Raw genomic sequence first — 17,668 nt, 5'->3', positions numbered from 1 at the left:
TATATATATATATATATATATATATATATATGTGTGTGTGTGTGTGTGTGTGTGTGTGTGTGTGTTTTGGTTTTGGATAAGGAAAATTATTAAATGAGTTTCCAATTTACAATACAGATGATTTTTTTACTGCTCAGTAAGTAAATTTTAAGATTTATTATAATTTCATGTATTGCACCTGCTACGACCAGCGATTTTCTTAGAACTATATATCCCATCATGCTTTAGTACGACGTGACATATTGATGACGCAATAGATCGTCGCATAAATGAGTGTAAACGGCACCTGAATACGTTGGAAAAGGAAGTGCACTGCCTTTACGGATAACATTTCTCTTTACCAGATACGTATGTGACTAGTTTTGGCGCCGACCTTATTGAATATGAGCGATTGAGAACATCAACTCTTTTCTTGAAAGCGGCGGTGGCGGGTTTTTCCTCAGCTGGTTTGCTAGCAGGAGCGCCTGACCGGACTCTCGCTATGAAACAGCAGTACTACGAAATCCGCCTCGTATTATTTGCCTTTCAAACGCGTTATAACGGGAAGTGAAATTATGAAGACCTTATTTAGTGACTTAATTTAACCGTAACCGTGCACCCGCTTTAATTTAACTGTAAAAGCCACAGTGTTTTATTCTAGCGGCTAATTGCACGCGCTGTATAATAATATAACCGATAAATGTCTCCATGACAACGTGTGTGTTGTAGTATTGAGAACATCGACCGCAAACTACCGTTTCACATCTATAGCATGTTTACTCGATGCTGAAGGAGATGTTTATCCAGCACAGCCTGCTGACAGACATTAGGTAGCTCACAACTGGATGGCGACGCATCGAGGTCCAGTATGAAACACGATACATCTGCGCTTCAGTAACCGCGACTGGAGGCTCATTGGAGAGCCTTCATTATGTACCATAGCTGTGTCATCGTCCTGTCGATCATCTCCACCTCTCGAAACTGATCTTTTCTGGGTTTTGTGTAAACACTCGTGAACCACAAAGTGTGGCGCAATGGCGGGTGTTGGGGTCAGCGTGCTGTCGCGGGGTCAGCTGCCGTCTGCATCCTCTAACTCCTCGCCCACTGATCCTGGTAACCGGGGCTGCTCATATGAGGACTTCGTGGACTCCTTTGGCATCTTCCTGCAAGGCCTGCTGGGAGTGGTGGCCTTCAGCACCCTTATGTGTAAGTACAGAGTAACTGTTTTCATTAAAGCAGTAGATAATCTAAACATTTTTTAAAGTATTCACCCTCAAGCCATCTGAGATTTATTTCTGGACCGACACAGATTTGGAGAACTTTGGCACTCTATTAATTGCTAACCAAATTTTCTGGAATGAATGGGTGCAATCAGAGTCCCAAGAGCAGATAAAACATCACAATAATCCACACCACTCCAGTCCATCAGTATCCATTGTGTGAAGAAAAAAGCTGCATGCTTGTAATATTCAAATCCATCATGAAAAAAAATATTGCAATGTTTTGTTTTCTTTATTAGCTGTTTGGAGTCTCATTATGAAGGCACCCATCCAGTCATTTAGTCCGCTTAAACGAGTCCCTTCAAACTCACATTCCTCTGCCTCCACTTCAGAGAACAACAGCCACATCTCAAAATCTATTAAACAACAATGCACTGGACCAAGTTGCATTAAAAAAAATTTAAATAAATAAACCCAGACATATGGCCAAACAGATCTGCCCGTGCTTCGTTTTGTTTGTTTTTTTGTAACATTAAATGAACTCGATCAATTCAGGTTGATTCAAGTGTATGGTTGAAGACTTAAGGGTTTGGTCCTAGAAGCGCACAGGTCAAAGCATGTTTCTAAATCGTGCAGTGCTGCACTTGCATGTTGCACAGTCAACCTGACAGTACGTTAATTAAAGACTGTGAGCAATTTTAAAGGGTACATATTGTTGGCTCTTTGGTTTTTGCTCGGCTACGCCTTCACAGATCTACTTGTTTTGGTCATATACAGATCCCTGGTCTTTGGGCATGTGTGTACTTGCATACGCTGAAAACGTTGGTTTACTTCATTCGCTAATAACTAATAGATAATTTAAGAGCTAACTTGTAAGAATGAAATATGATAATGAAAGAGAACTTGTCACAAACACTTGTTTGTTGAAGATCGATCTTTACTAATTGTCATTGTTTTTGACACCTCGAGTAACCCAGAGATCACCTGATTTTTACTCAATAGATTAAAAAAAAAAAAAAAAACAAGAGTCCAATAAAACAGGGCAATCCAGAGGAATATATGAGATGTGTGAAATTGTATGTTACATGCGGTTTTGTGAGCTGTAATTGTAAAGAGCAAGTGATTGTGTTGAGGGGACACAGTTAATAGCTGTACACAAACAAACAGCCATTGTGTGAAACAGGCTGCTCTTTATTTGTGTGAACCATTGGGTCACGTTTGGAACGTTTGGAAACTAGCGCTAGTGGTTTCCACAGCCTAAAAAGCAGCAGTTCTTCTTCTTTTGAAACAACACTGCCAGGATTTGTTTTTGTTATCGTCTTTATTACTGTCTTCTCCTATGCAGTTTACAAAAAATATATATTGTATAATTTTTTGTTATTTTTTTAATTAAAAGAATGGAAATAAAAATAAAACATTAGCCGAAGTAGTTCATTATTTTTCTTAAGGGAAAAATTGGTTTGCTACAGTATTGTACTTTGTTTTTACATGTGAATGCAGAAAACTATTCAAACCTTTTGAAGCAGTTCCTCATTCAGTTGTTCCCCTTTTGAAATGTCAATCTCATGTATCGTTTATTGACCTCTGCGTTTTCATAGCCCTGTATCTGATAGAGCCAGGAAAGAGTTTTTAGCATCAGTAGCACTATCCCCATGTGGCAGACATTATTGATCACCCCATTTTTCCTGCTTCCAGTATGAAAGCTTGTGTTTCCTCTCTACAGTGAAACGCTTCAGGGAGCCCAAGCACGAACGGAGGCCATGGAGAATCTGGTAAACGGCCTTTTTGCGTCTTTATCAAGCACTAGATACTTAAACACACACATGCACGGTCAATGCTGCACTGACCTGTGGTCTGTCTAGCGGCCCTCTGTAGCCCCGTTCCCCTCGTTATTTAACGGCGAATTCTAACCAGGTCTCCTCCCTCTCACCGCCCCTCCCCCCCCTCCTCCCCTTCACCTCTCTCAGGTTTCTGGACACCTCCAAACAGGCCATAGGGATGCTGTTCATTCACTTTGCAAATGTCTACCTGTCTGCCCTCACAGAGGAGGACCCATGTTCACTGTGAGTCTGTGTGCGCATTGTCGTTTTCAATGTTTCCCCCACACATCGTTGTACTTCCAGCAGTGTTTTATGTCTGTGGTTTTTACATATGTTATCAGCTGTGCTCAGCGACCAACTCCCTCTGTTGTTTTCCGCAGATACCTGATCAACTTCCTTTTGGATGCGACGCTGGGCATGCTGGTGATCTACGGCGGCGTGAAGGCCATTAGTGCTGTAGTTGAATGGAGACAGTGGGATTCGCTGCGTTTTGGAGAGTATGGTATGAGCTTTAATATCAATTGTTAGGAGTAAATTGACAGTCTTGTGGGAACCGCGAGTTAATCATGGACTAGACACTTCCCCTGAGCTTCTTTATGTGAATGTGGCCTCATATAAAGAGGGCAGTTCTCATGAATGGGAAATTGAATCAGCCCTTTCATTCCTTACCATTGTTCAATTTGTGTTCACTGAATTAAGTTCATTTGAAATTAGGATAGAAATCTTGTTCTTCACGGACTATAAATGCTTGTCTGAAACTAAACAATAAGTCTAGTCGATGATTTAACTGCTTTTATATAAAGGTTCCCTCCAAAAGAAAACTAGTCAGACCATCTTTCAAGGCGCTGTAATGCAATTGTTAATTTAGATGAAATTAACTTAAAATTGGTTGACACCTAGTTAACACCAGTTTCTTGTTTCGGTTAACCACTGAACTGCACACACAGCGTTGTGGGGTCTCAGTGGCACATTTATGATGATTGATTGAACAGGAAATTTTTAAGCTTTTTTTTCCAAATAATAAGAATTTTAATTTAATTTTAATTGTTAATTTACATGACTTTCCAGTTTTAGTAATCCTGGTTCTCCAAAAATTAATGAATTAAATGTTTTCATACTTATTTTTTTTCTTATTTTAAAGTCATCTTGGGGAGATTTGCTGGGTTTTCCTGGTTTAAAACCACTGTTTTAAAGTCCTGTCTTTCTAATGTTTGCACACAGGTGAGCCGGTTCAGTGCAGTGCCTGGGTGGGTCAGTGTGCTCTCTACATTGTCATCATGATGTTTGAGAAGGTCATGATCATGTTAGTCCTCCTCCTCCCACAGTGGAAGAAGGTCAGTCAGGTATCCAAATACTAATGGATGTTTGTGGTTCATATTCTGAACTAACAGATATGTTTGGAGAAAATGTATCATTATGTAACTCCTTCACTAACATTCATTTCAGGAAATCCCAACCGAAAATTAAAACGGTTGTTAAATTATTGTGGTTTTGATTATTTTGTTTATGATGTATTTGACTGTTGTTTGTGTTGGACAGCTGGCTACACTCAACCCCATTACAAACCCTCATCTGGAGCTAGCTATCGTCATGGTAATCGTCCCATTTTTTGTGAATGTAAGTTTATATATCCTTACCATTCAGACATTTGGGGTTAGTAATGTTTTTTCTCTTATGCTTAAGGATGCATTTATTTGAACAAATATACAGTAAAACTTACTTGGTTTTAAAATAACTTTTCTATGTTTTAATAAAGTATGCAATGTAATTTATTCATATGCTAAACATTTTGAATAGCCATTACTCTAGACTTTGTAACACAATCCTTAAAATCATTCTAAAATACAGATGTTGAAAATTGTGCTTTTTGTGTGTAAACCATAAAATATTTCAGGATTTTTTGATGGATTAAGTAAAAAAAAAAATTTAAAATATAAATCTTTTACAACATTATAAATTATAACATTTACCATTACTTTTGATCAATTTAATGCATTCTTGCATCTCTTACTGACCTCAAACTTTAAAATGATAGTTGCATTGATTTGATTTTCAATTGATTAAATGCTTATTTTTGCATTGTATTTGTTGATTTGTATATAGTTTTGTTGTATTTGTACTTAAATACAAAGGAAGGAAAATACAAATATTTATATAGAAAAATGTGGCTTATGCTCTAAATCTTTTGTATAAATCTATATGACAGATGGTTTTGTCATTGTTGCAACACATCTCTTTGTCTGAATGTTCGCCTGTTTGTGTGTGTATATCCAGGCTTTGATGTTCTGGGTGGTAGATAACTTCCTAATGAAGAAGGGCAGAACAAAAGCCAAATTGGAGGAGAGGGAAGCAGAAGATGATCCTCGTGGCAGTAGCAAAGTACGCTATAGACGAGCACTGTCACATGATGACTCTGAATCAGAAGTAAGTTACTCTTACAGAGTATGATTAGTCCTATGGCTGATAAATTTTTTAATTGAACTCTAAGCAGATATTTGTGCAAAGCCAGCTACTCAGCCTTCCTGCCTGCATCTATCTCTTCAATAATTATGTGCATTTTGTATATATCAGATCATTTTTAGAACTTCTGTATGATTTCTTGGCACAATAACTCTTGGGGGTCCAAAACATGTTAGAACACACAACCTAAAAGGCTTAGCAGAGTGCACTACTTAGTTGATGCACATTCATCAGGCTGCTGCGGAGAACTTTAAGTGTGATGAGTACACAAAAGCATTGCTTAATATGTTGACCAGATTAGCATGCTAAAATGATTTACTAACGTAGTTTATGGTTAACATAAGAGTCATGTTGGAAAGTGTGTGTTAACAAATTGGCATACCAAGATAAATAACGAGTCGGCATACACAGGTACGGGCAATTATAAAGATGTATGTCTTGGGAATGATAGTCAATCCAGTCATTTCTGTGCGGCTTGGTCCAAAGGTGGACAAAAATTGTAGGAGGAGTCATGAAAAATTAGATACGGTCATAATTGGGAAAAACGAAGAAATGTATTAAGACCAAATAAAAATTAAGTGTCAGGAGTTAAGCGTTTTTGCAAACATCTTTGTATCTCTCGAACACTTAAGTTGTACTTTGTTCAGACTTCATGGGTACCACCAGGACATGCTGTCAATGATCCTGACCAATTTTCTTTGAATTACAAAGATGATTGACTCAATGAATCATGATTGCTGGCAAAGGTTGGGAACAGTGCCATCTCAGTCTACCAAGTTTAGTTTGAATCAATTTTGGGTTAGTGTTAAGTCTGTGCCACCATAACTTTTGAACAAAATATAAACATTTTGTCCAGTCATTTCTTTGTGGCTTAGTCCAAAGACCTTCGAGACAATTTTCGTATCAGTTGGGCAAAGGAGTAATGAACAGCCACTACTGTTATGGGTGGAATGTGAGAAGATTGAGGAGATGAACTAAGCTTAATTTTTCTGGAACAGGGGTGCCGATCCTGCTCCTGGTGATTGATATTTGATCGCCAGGAGCAGGGTTTGGGCACCCCTGTTCTAGATCAAAGGTACAAAATTCACAAGCTTTATAAAAGTGAGTTTTTAAACCAGTGAGTTGATCCTAATGACTCAAAATTTGGTCAAATCACTATTCATTACCATCAGTTTCCTCACTTTCCCATATTCCGTTCATACAGCTGCAGTAGACTTCTATTCAGGAAGAAGAATTAGAAAAAAAAACGCTTGTAATGTTAACTTTTTATTAGAAATTAAATTATTTGCTTGTTTACTCCACAGAATAAAATGTAACTGATGACATAAATAACATTTAATGGTTTAAGGAATGTATAAAACGCTTATCAAAATCATTAACAAGGTCTAAAACAGACTTGCTTTGACAAGACACTCTTGCTGCTCCTTAAACATCTTTAAATGGCAGAATTCATATTTTGGCCTTTTATTTGACTTAGTGTTAAATTCAAAATCATCTGTTCAACCCAAGTCTTAGATGAGACATCCTCTTTCCCCCCCCACCTAATACATCTGCATGACTATTACGTTCATGACAGCTCTTTAATCTATCCCAACACTTCAGACACTTCAGACCTGAAGTAACCATGATAAGTGATCTTACAATCTAACAAAGCAGGTATGCCTTAAAGAAAGGGCTGCACAGACTGTTCTGATTAACCAAATAGCCAGAAAAGAACTCTGGGCATACTTATTTTTCAGTGGAAGACATTGTTTATGATGAATAGAACACATTAGTGTATGGTCTGCTAACATGCTACTAACAATTTTGTATTTCTATTATGTTTGACCAAATAACATCTCCTAAATACATTTATATCCTGTGCTAGTGCTAGATTTGAGACAAGGCAAGTCATGTCATTTGAGGAGGGAACTTGACATTGAGTACAGTCATTTCGAGTGTAGCATTTCCAATCCACACGCTTTCTTGTTGACTTGTCAGATGTTTTAGCCAAGTGATTATTGTCCATATTTCTCACTTGAAAAAGGATGAGCAGCTCAGTCAAAATGAAATGGAGAATATTACCTACTTATTCAGGTTTGCAAGGTGCATTCCATTAGGGTGACATTTTCAGTATCATTGTTTTGTTTTAAGATGATTAGTTGAACACCGACTTTCTCTTTGCCTTCTTCCTCCTGTGCTGGTCAGATTCTGTTCTCTGCAGATGATGAAATGGAAGATTCAGATGGTGACGACGATGTACGAAGACTCACAGGGCTCAAGCCTGTTAAGAAAAAGAAGCATCGTCTTGGTATTCCAGTGTGAATTCAAATCAATTTAGACTTGTGGTCTCTCTCATTCTCATGACCCCAGCTCATTTACCTGAACATGGAGCAGAAAGTGAGGGGCATGAAGACTAACTCAACCTATGATTTGTGGGGGACCCATGCTCCAGTAGACATAAGATAAGCCTCTGGACATCATTAGAATGACTTTTGCTACCCTGTGTCAAAGGGTAGAAAATAATATTGTCCGTCAATTTTTTTTTTTTTTTTTTTGTGCACATTCATAATTCTGCTTTGTCATGATTCTCCAATGGATATACAGCACATTACATCTCCTTGCATCTGTCCAGCCTTTAAACTTAAAGCAAATCAAATAACATACTGGTGTTGTTCCTCTGAAACAAGTACCTTTTAACCATATGCATGAGATTGATCGCACTGACAAGACGAACGTTCAGGGTCACTCGAAGTTGGTTCCATCGTGCGTTTGTGTAGCTGCTGCAGAAAGTTTTGTGCTCGTCAGCTATGAGGAAATTGTGCTGATAAATGTTACAGAATAACACTGGTCAGCAGTGTTATGGGATGGCATTACAATACAGTTGGTACTGTCTGCTTGCAATGTGTATTTTTAACCATTTGGCACAGACGTTCTGAGAAGGTATGTAAACCCATGAATGGCTGTTTCAGACACTGATTGTGATGGCTTGTCTAACTGTTTGGCTTTTCAGAGTATATCTGCCTCAATTCAGTGTCGCTGTATTCTAACATTATTTTCCCTGTATTTATTTGTCGTTTTTGTTGTTCGTGTGGCCTCTTAAAAAGGACAGTTCACCCAAAAAATTTTAATTTAATCAGTAACTCGCCGTCATCTTGTTCCGAATCTGTATGACTTTAATTCTTCTGTAGAACATTAAGAACAATGAGGTCCAAAAAATAAAATCACTGGACCCCACTGACTTACTTTTTATGGGAGGCCGAAGTGTGACAGAAGAACAAAAGGCAAAAGTTTTTGAAAAACCTGATTTAGAGTACACACACTTCATTTTTGGGTGAACCGTCTTTAAACTTTTCCGTTTCCGTTTTGTTATTCATTGCAGGATTAGATGCTGTGGTACGAATGCTTCTGTAACTTCTTGCACAGTTTGGTGTTATGTTGTGGTATCTTTTTATGCTGTATTACCTTCATGTTTTGTATGTTTATAAGCATTCCCTGTTGCCTCTATATACTCAGACACTGTCAAACTCTAAACACTAAACCAGCAGGCCTTTCTTCAACGCTTTCTCATCTACCCTCCACACTTTTCTGCTCTATTGAATATTTGATTTTATTCCAACACTAAAGCACAGATCCTTGGAGAATAATTCATTCTCTGCAAAAATTCTCTTTCAGATTAGTCAATCTGAAGATGGATATAATGTAAAGAGGAAGGTGCCTGTAGGTTTAGAGTTGGAGTGAATGTAATTGGGAGTACAGGACCAGTTGTTATCACTTGTATTGTCAAACTGATATTTAATGGACCAAGTTTGTGGGAGTACTGTTTGCACATGGTATGTGTTTGTGTTTTACAGGGATGAACTGAAACCAGGCCTTCTGGTCAGGCCTGCTGAATGAACAAGGTTACTGATAAGGATTTCGTCTAGGTGGAAATATAACTGCCTTTCCCTCTCCGGGTTTGATCCTGACTATTATTACAGAGCAATCTTGGTGACAGTGGGAGAATGAAACAAATTGGATGTGGAGAGGGGTGTTAAGTACTAAACAATATTAGATAATTACTGACGATTTATGAACTTACGTATGCTTTTTTCAATAAACAGTGCAAAAATTACACTGTTATTTTGTGATCTATAACTTCTCTTCCACACTTTTTCTGTTAAAGATGTTAACAGCAAAATAATGCTTGCTTGACCTGAATTTGAACACTCAGAGCTGAATCTGTAAAACCACAAGTGTAAAAGTAAAACAGAAATCCATATTTAAAGAGTTGGAACATTGCTGTGGACACCAAGGGTAAGTCACACCTGCAAGTTTTAGTGCTCAATTCAGATTTTTGATTTTAAAAAAATGAAGACAAGGATATGAAAGATAGCAGAGTACTGATACATGGCCTTATGCTAGGGCTGCACAATTTACTTGCTAATCTCAACTACAATTACTGATGCCACAATTACATAATTGTCAAAAGCAGCAATTAATCTTAAAATCCACATTCTTTGTGCTTGATGTTTTTTCTTTCTGCATGTTATCTTTCTGGTTGTTAGTATAACATACTACTATGCATATTTTTACTTTTAACTTAAACCAATCTGACATAGTTCAGATTTAAGGTTCAGTACTATAGAAAAGCGATAAAGTTTCACAGTTGTTTGTGGCTTATTTTAATGAAAAATATGCCATTTGGTTGCTTCAAGCAATGGTCTAACCATCATTCAATGTAAATTGTGATAATCGTATTTAATAATCGGAATTAAAATTTCCTTCCTACCTTCAATACCAACATATATAGCTGGTTGTGAGTTTACAGAACAACATCCCAAGTTAAACATGGACACTTACTTTATGTCATCTTCTTTAATTACATTAGGCACGTGGATGTTATGTGTTGGTTCTTCTGAGCTGTATGGTGACCCTTCAGGGGAATCTTCCATGCGTGGCCTTTTAATTGGTATTAATGTAAATGAAGATTCAGATTTGACTGGAAAATCCTCATCGGAGCAGGACACACTAGCACAATGACTCGAAAGAGGCCTCACTTGAATGGCTGTTATTAAAATAACATAAAATTAAAGTCAATGCAGTGAAGCAACACAAAACTGTTAAACCAAGTGAAAATAACTTTTAGGGAAAAATGTTACCTTTACTTCTTCGTTTTGGCTTTTTTTGGGTGAGTACGGCTTGGACCGCAACGCTCTTCAGAATGGGAGCACTACATTGGCAGCCTACCTCACGAGTTATTGGCTGTTGGAAAGATGATACAGAAATGAAGCAACGCAAATACTTTTTATAGCTCTTCTGTTGTTAGAAAACAAAACCCATGATCCACAGACATTGGCTTTAACGTTTACACACCTTAGCGTTACCTTTAAAACCTGTTCGCAGAGACTACTATCCAAACTTTGTTTCCTCTATGGATTATATTGTGAGAAATATTTTTTGTAGAGAGAAAGGGAATATTTAGTTCAAACATTATTCAAAATATCCTGTCGTCTTCGACAGAACAAAAAGTCCTACAGGTTTGGAACGTTATGTGAGTAAATGACAATTAATATTATTATTTATTTTTTTTGCGATGAACTGTCCCTTTAAAATGCAAAAAACTAACACGGTTGGTGGTTCCACACGTAAGTCAGTCTGCCACTTCCGGTCAGAGTAGGCGGTTCTTCGATAGAATAAACTGCGACGTTAACCAGGCAGGTGTAGCTTGTTAACAACTTACCTTCACACTCGGCGCCGGGCCAACGGTGTATATTGTCGGAACAGCCATATCTATCAAGCTAAGAAAATCGGCGAAGCCCATTTCGTACTGCTGTAAATTTGTGAAGCATTCTGGAGCGAAATGCTTCGCACACAAGCGTGAGCTCTCCGATATTCCTCCCTCCTCAAAATGCAAAAACTCGAGCCAGCGGGCTCGCAACCACGGCAGCTTGGGGAAAGGGAACAAGGTTTTGTGCGGATAACAACCCAAAACGCACCTTTTCACCATATCTGTCCGTCTGTTACTACGCTCGTTCAGTGTTCGGCAATCCGACTCTTTTCCGTGGCGCGAACTGGTTCTTTTTTTAACTGGTCATGTTAAAGAATCGGTTCCAAAGATCCGGTTCAAAACGATTCCTGCGTCATGACGCTGCTACGTCACTCAGCAGGGCATAGAAAGAAATGTTTTCGAGGAGGAGATCTCGAGGGTTATATTTTGATTAAATAAATGCAACGTCTAAGTTTCTGAAGTAAACAATACTTACTCGTGTGGGAGGGGATGCGCCTACAGTGTACAGAGTGGGAACCGCCGTGTTCGCTAACGTAAGGTAGCACGTTATCCCAGCAGTAACCATCCCCAAATTGGTAAAGGATTCGTCAGAGAAGTGCCTGTCACAAAGCCGCGAGCTGGCGCAAATGGCCCCTTCTTCGAAATGTATGAACTCCAGCCACTTTTTTCGCAACCAGTTCGTGGTCGGGAAACAAAACAGAGTACGTGTATTTGAACAGCCAAATACACACCGACGAACCATGATTAAAGGAGAGCAGAGGGACAGTTTGGTGGGAGGGGCGTTCTCATTCTAGAGAGCATCTGATTGGACAAAAGCCCGTGTAGTGCTAGATGACTCATCGATGTTTTGTTCCGTTTTGAAGTGAACTCTTAATCGAGGTCTCTGCGGAACAAAAGTGGGCGTTTTTAAACTGCTGGGCGTTTCTCAATCATGCAATCAAAATGATCCCCCTGACCCACCCCTAAATCTACCCTCACTCATTGAGAACCCGTTACCTTCCTGCAGAGGCCTATACTTGGTGAATGGCCTTTTTGGTAGAATTGTATTTCTTTAAACACTGCTGTTCCCTTTCCAGTAGATGGCTGCAAGTTTACAGCTCTTGTCTAGCCCCCAATTCACAACTGTGCGGTAAAGAATTGTTTTCTTACAAACATTTCTGTGTGTTTTTGTAGGACACCACAAACCGGCAGTGTGCAGCCAAACTTCAGCTCTGGGGAAATGAAAACAACACTTTTGTGCAATAAACAAAGGCACAAACAAAAGCCACGACTATAAACAACAACTAGTGACACGAGTGCTACTTTCCCATGCAAATCACCATGCAGTGACTGGATTAGATGAGTCCTTTGTCATGTATAAATGTTACAACGTTCATGAATAACGCTTAAAAGTGGGAGCTCAACCTGATGACATGTATTCGTAATGTGTGAGCACTCAAATGAAATGACTAGGCTTTACATCACATGCCTTAAATGTAACTTTTTTAAACTAGATGAACGAAATGGTCCCAAAAAGCGTAAAAACTACCAGTTTCCACTTTGTAACAATTTTGTGATAGCTATTACTGTTTTGAGCAATGTGCATCATGTATAAATCTATTAATACCTAATCGGTCATGAAATTTCTTAAGGTGAAAGTTTGTAAATAGGGTTTAATATATATATATATATATATATATATATATATATATATATATATATATATATATATATATATATAATGTCATTATTATAATATTCAGAAATCTATTCATATTAAGGCTTTTTAAAAGAGAAATGCAGAAGAGTGATTATTTCAAGATTAAGATTTGGGCATGCTGCTTTAAAAATCAACTGTTTTTAATTCGAAAATGTGTGTGTGTGTGTATATATATATATATATATATATATATATATATATATATATATATATATATATATATATATATATATATATATATATACACACACACCGTGAAGATGCACACCTCGGTACAGTAGATGGCGGTATGCACCTGATCAAATTGGTTGCGATCTGCCATTTAAAATGCACAGAGGGGGTGGATAAAAGGACAAAGGCCAGTTTGGATAGAGATGCTGTTCTGAGATCTTGTGGCAGGACTTGTCAGCTCGAAACTTTGACCATCACATGCATGCAAGAGAAAGGGCAGACGAACATAACGAAGCCCAGAAAGTAGTTGTCTCCCACCGGTGGCTTTTTATACTTAAAAATGCACGGTAACATCACCTTTGTTCTAAATTTATTAATTAAGTTTATTTTGCCCGTAAACGCCGGAATAGTAAAAAATAGCGTTATAATAAAAACGCGCCTCGTGTCATCGGTAACGTTAGTTTGTATGGCGGCTGCTCCAGAATGCATGGTGTAAAGACTCAACACGGGTCAGATTCCTACTTTACTTAATTGTAACACATAACATAAACGACACATACTGTCTGCTCTCAGAACTGAAATTGTATCGACGGTGAAATCTCACGTGCTCACCTGAATCCAAACAAACGCGTTGCACACAGCAGACACTTGCCGAGCTCGTGGAGGAATTGGCCCAGCGTTGATATTTAAAACAATGCGATCGGTAGACCTGGATTTTACAACAGCCCCAAATGTTTAAAGCTGTCCGGTTTGAAATGCTCGCTGCAAACATATTTTCCATGTGTATTGGTAGGCCACTGCAGACCTACCGCATGCGGCCAAACTTCAGCTCTGGTCGCATCGTTTGGGAACGCAAACAAAACTTTTGGTTCGTCGCACTGAAGAAACAAACGCACACGACTGTAATACAATCGACAGCCGTGTTAAACTCTTATATTGTTTATATCTTATTCATAGTACAGCGCAGTGATTGCTTTTCTCATTATTATTTTTTTCATAGACTAACATTATTTTTTTTTTTAGATTGAACTAGATAAAATCAGTAAAAAATACAACAATAAAAAAACTATTTCCAATGCTAGGGGGAAATATGAACAATTTCTTAGGAATACACTGAACAATGCACAAGCTTGTACAACTCTTAATAGCTTTTTGTTTCTTTCAGGGCAATATAGAATCAATATAAAGCTTCACTTCATTTTTAAGTGCTATAAAACGTGGATTTCCCCCAAAGAAATGTACATTTATGGATATGAAATTTGGCCATAAAATAAAATAAAATAAAAAAAAATGACTAACGTTAATTGCCATCGCTATTGTTAATTGTAAGGAACGCCCGAATGAAGTAGATTCGTACCTCGTGACCCCAGCAGCCAATCAGCGCTCCGGATCAACGCACGCACCTCGTACTCTGTGACGTTGCTTCGACTTCTTTCAAACCGGAAGAACGATATTGCTGTTGCAAAATACAAAATAACCTCTTTTCACTTGAGTAATGTGCACGCTGTATATGTTAACAAAAAAAAATTATGAGTCTATATGTGGGTATTAGACAAATGAAAATTGGTCTGTGTCCTATGGTATAGGAAAAAAACACAAATAACGAAGGAAATATATCTTCATTTTTAGAGTAACAAATAGCATGACATCTACAAAGTTTTTATTATTATTATTACTTATTATTACTTATTATTATTAATTTTTCATTCACACCATAGGAGTCAGGAAAATAATACGGCGACTACCCGAGTGTGGAAGTTCGCCACTGAATTAAAAATAAATAAAAAATTATTTCACTATTCTTGCAATATTAAGTCAATGGGTTTATCAGAACAAACAATGTGAGCAATATAAAATAGTGCAAAAGAAATAGTTGGATATACTGTATGATATGTATGTATAAGTTATATGTGTACAAAACAAAATAACACACTATGGTACAACAGAGTAAGCTGAGTAAGCTTTACAGTAATAGATTGCTGGCATTACCCATATCTGATGTGAACTGACCTCTCCTGATGCTCAGAGCTGTATCCTCTTTGATTCTGTGTTCTATAAGCATTAGCAGACAGCAAGTGAATGAACGGCATTGAATTAGATTTTTTTAAACATTACAAATCTTACCAACGTTTGAGCATGCAGCGTACAATCACAATGACTACTGATATAAAAAACTCTTTCTGAATATCTATCTTTATTGGTGCATGACGTTGGTTCCAACTCCTTCACTAAGGCTGACTCACCGGCCCAGAAAAGTGTGTAGTGATTTGGTTATGTAATCTGTGTGGCATGTTAACGTCTTCATCATTACACACATTTGTCACTATCAACAATTTAGCATTTTAGAAATATATATATATATATATCATATATATATATATATATATATATATATATATATATATATATATATATATATATATATATATATATATATATATATATATATATATATATATATATATATATATTGATTTAAATCTGGTTTAAATGAAAGTAATTTTTATTTTCACAATTTTGTCTTGTAGTGAGATTTGGACACATATTCAGTCACACCATTTTGTATTTTTAAAACAGCGTGTTTATTTATTTAAATTATTAAATTATTATTCATTTAATTATATATATATATATATATATATATATATATATATATATATATATATATATATATATATATATATATTGTTGCTATAAGAAACAGATTGGAAGCACTGAGACTCAAGAGTGATATATATATATATATATATATATATATATATATATATATATATATATATATATATATATAAACCTTTGACCTGTAGCAACAAAATGGATTCTTTCATCTACACGTCACTGATCTGAGGAGGGATGTGAGGGTGTTTTGTCTGTAATGTGTTCAGCTGTTCATAGTGCTCATGGTCAGAAAGAGGTTTTCTGACACTGACTGCAGTGCTAATAATATATAATGATAAGAGAGAGAGAGAGGGGGGATGGGGTTACACTGAGCTCGTAACAAGGGTATAAAAGGGCCAGGACGAAAAGAAGACAAAGTACACAAGGCGCCAACTTGTCCAGAAACCAGACCTGCAAACATACATAATGTCTCAGGTATGAAGATTTATCTATTCAGTGAGCAGATTAGAAATAAAAGTATGTGTAGCGGTTCAAGTATTGCTGGCATTTCTCTTTTGAAATGATATTTTCATCAGCCAGAGATTAAGAAGAAGAAGAGGCCAGTTGTAAAGGAGGAGGACCTGAAAGGAGCCCGCGGCAAACTTGGTCTGAAGGGAGAGGTCAAGAGCAAAACATATGAGGTCATGGTTGAGTGTGGTAAGTTTGTCATATTTAGACCGCAAATCAACAGATTAGCTATTATAGTTCAATTTAGAACAGGGATTTTCTGTCTTTGGTCATAATACAAAAATTAGATGACTTAAGAAACCTTCTATGACATGTTCTAATACTGCAATATTGTAGAATACAATAAAATAGTAGTAGTGCAGTTATTAGATACTATAGAATAGTATTGTATGTAATGAGTTATCAGGGTCCCTGTTGGTTTTTAAAGGTCAATTTAAGACCATTTTAATACCAAGTAAACAAAATCAACATGAGTATGTTTTGTTAATTTAATGACAAACTAGAACATATAAAAATAACTTTCATCATGGAAAAAAGTGATGTTCCCCCTAAGGATTTTAGTCTTGTGTTTTTCAAGCTAGTGACAAGAAATATTAAGCCATTAATCCAAGTTTATTTTGATTATTTTTTAACATTCATGATTTAAATAAGAACAAATATCTGCCATTGGGCTCATAAAAATACACTTTTTCTAGCAGGAAAAAATGTTTCTACCTACAAAAATACTGTTGTGTTTTTGTCTGTTGTGTAGAACGCATGGGGAAGGTGGCGCCGTCTGTTTTCAGTGGAGCTCGATCTGGACGCGAGACAGTGCTTGAGAAACCCAAGACTCCATCAGGAAGCGTGTTTGGCAAATGAGTGCAGAATGGACAAATGGACTCTCGGTTTTAAATGTATGTCCATGAGCACACAGAGTTCTGTTTTGGCATCCACATCATGAATTAAATTATAATTTAGATAATTACGTTGCATATTTGTATGTGTAATTAAGTATGTGTAATTTTTTTATACTGTTTGTTGTTGCTAAACATGATGCACTTAAAAAAAAAACTTGTTTCTAGTATCACGTTTTCTATAATAATAAATTTCTAAAAGTGTCTCTGAGTCATCAGGTTTGGTTTCTCCGTTGAAAATCCTATAAGGATGGCGGTTTAGAACATTCTTGAGATGTTTTAACATCACCGGTAAAGCGACTCCTACAATTGCATGGTGTTTTGTCAGGGATATTGGATATCAGCTTACAAAGTGAAAAACATGTAAGTCCAGCTGTAAATTAATTTCATGTTTTTCTGAATTTAATAAATGAAAATCTTCATAGTCTGTGTGTAATTGTTGTCATTTACCCACTAGTCACATTCACTGAATGCTACACAACTAAAAATCTAAGGTTTTCTCATTTTAAACCAATAAATTACCTAAATTATATTGCTTTTACGAAAAACAA

The 17,668-nt window shown here is 36.9% G+C and overlaps 3 protein-coding genes across 9 annotated transcripts; 2 read left to right on the top strand and 1 right to left on the bottom strand.

Annotated features, from left to right (window-relative positions):
* Nucleotides 1–256: 256 nt before the first annotated feature.
* Nucleotides 257–9,572, top strand: stimate (STIM activating enhance). Of its 2 annotated transcripts, none has more exons than XM_043251867.1 (8): nt 257–1,185; nt 2,923–2,971; nt 3,167–3,262; nt 3,400–3,521; nt 4,241–4,353; nt 4,559–4,636; nt 5,294–5,443; nt 9,313–9,572. In XM_043251867.1, the coding sequence occupies exons 1-8, from the start codon at nt 1,014–1,016 to the stop codon at nt 9,316–9,318; spliced, it is 786 nt and encodes a 261-aa protein (XP_043107802.1). In that variant the 5' UTR covers nt 257–1,013; the 3' UTR covers nt 9,319–9,572. The 2 variants fall into 2 exon arrangements, with proteins under 2 accessions (XP_043107802.1, XP_043107801.1); XM_043251866.1 differs by having other exon boundaries at nt 259–1,185; nt 7,667–9,572.
* Nucleotides 6,733–12,179, bottom strand: LOC122353960. Of its 6 annotated transcripts, XM_043251870.1 has the most exons (6): nt 11,181–11,696; nt 10,600–10,702; nt 10,301–10,505; nt 8,152–8,241; nt 7,841–7,961; nt 6,733–7,742 (listed from the first exon to the last, which is right to left on the bottom strand). In XM_043251870.1, the coding sequence occupies exons 1-5, from the start codon at nt 11,445–11,447 to the stop codon at nt 7,880–7,882; spliced, it is 747 nt and encodes a 248-aa protein (XP_043107805.1). In that variant the 5' UTR covers nt 11,448–11,696; the 3' UTR covers nt 6,733–7,742; nt 7,841–7,879. The 6 variants fall into 6 exon arrangements, with proteins under 6 accessions (XP_043107805.1, XP_043107804.1, XP_043107803.1 ...); XM_043251869.1 differs by lacking the exon at nt 11,181–11,696 and adding an exon at nt 11,704–12,179 and having other exon boundaries at nt 6,733–7,961; XM_043251868.1 differs by having other exon boundaries at nt 6,733–7,961.
* Nucleotides 12,180–16,036: 3,857 nt separating this feature from the next.
* mustn1b (musculoskeletal, embryonic nuclear protein 1b) lies at nt 16,037–17,541 on the top strand. Its single transcript, XM_043251874.1, has 3 exons — nt 16,037–16,191; nt 16,293–16,413; nt 16,976–17,541. Exons 1-3 carry the CDS (start codon nt 16,183–16,185, stop codon nt 17,080–17,082), a joined length of 237 nt encoding a protein of 78 aa, XP_043107809.1. The 5' UTR covers nt 16,037–16,182; the 3' UTR covers nt 17,083–17,541.
* Nucleotides 17,542–17,668: the final 127 nt, after the last annotated feature.

The sequence above is a fragment of the Puntigrus tetrazona genome, chromosome 11, assembly GCF_018831695.1.
Source record: "Puntigrus tetrazona isolate hp1 chromosome 11, ASM1883169v1, whole genome shotgun sequence".
NCBI lineage: Eukaryota > Metazoa > Chordata > Actinopteri > Cypriniformes > Cyprinidae > Puntigrus > Puntigrus tetrazona.
This window is presented reverse-complemented; position numbering and strand designations above follow the sequence as displayed.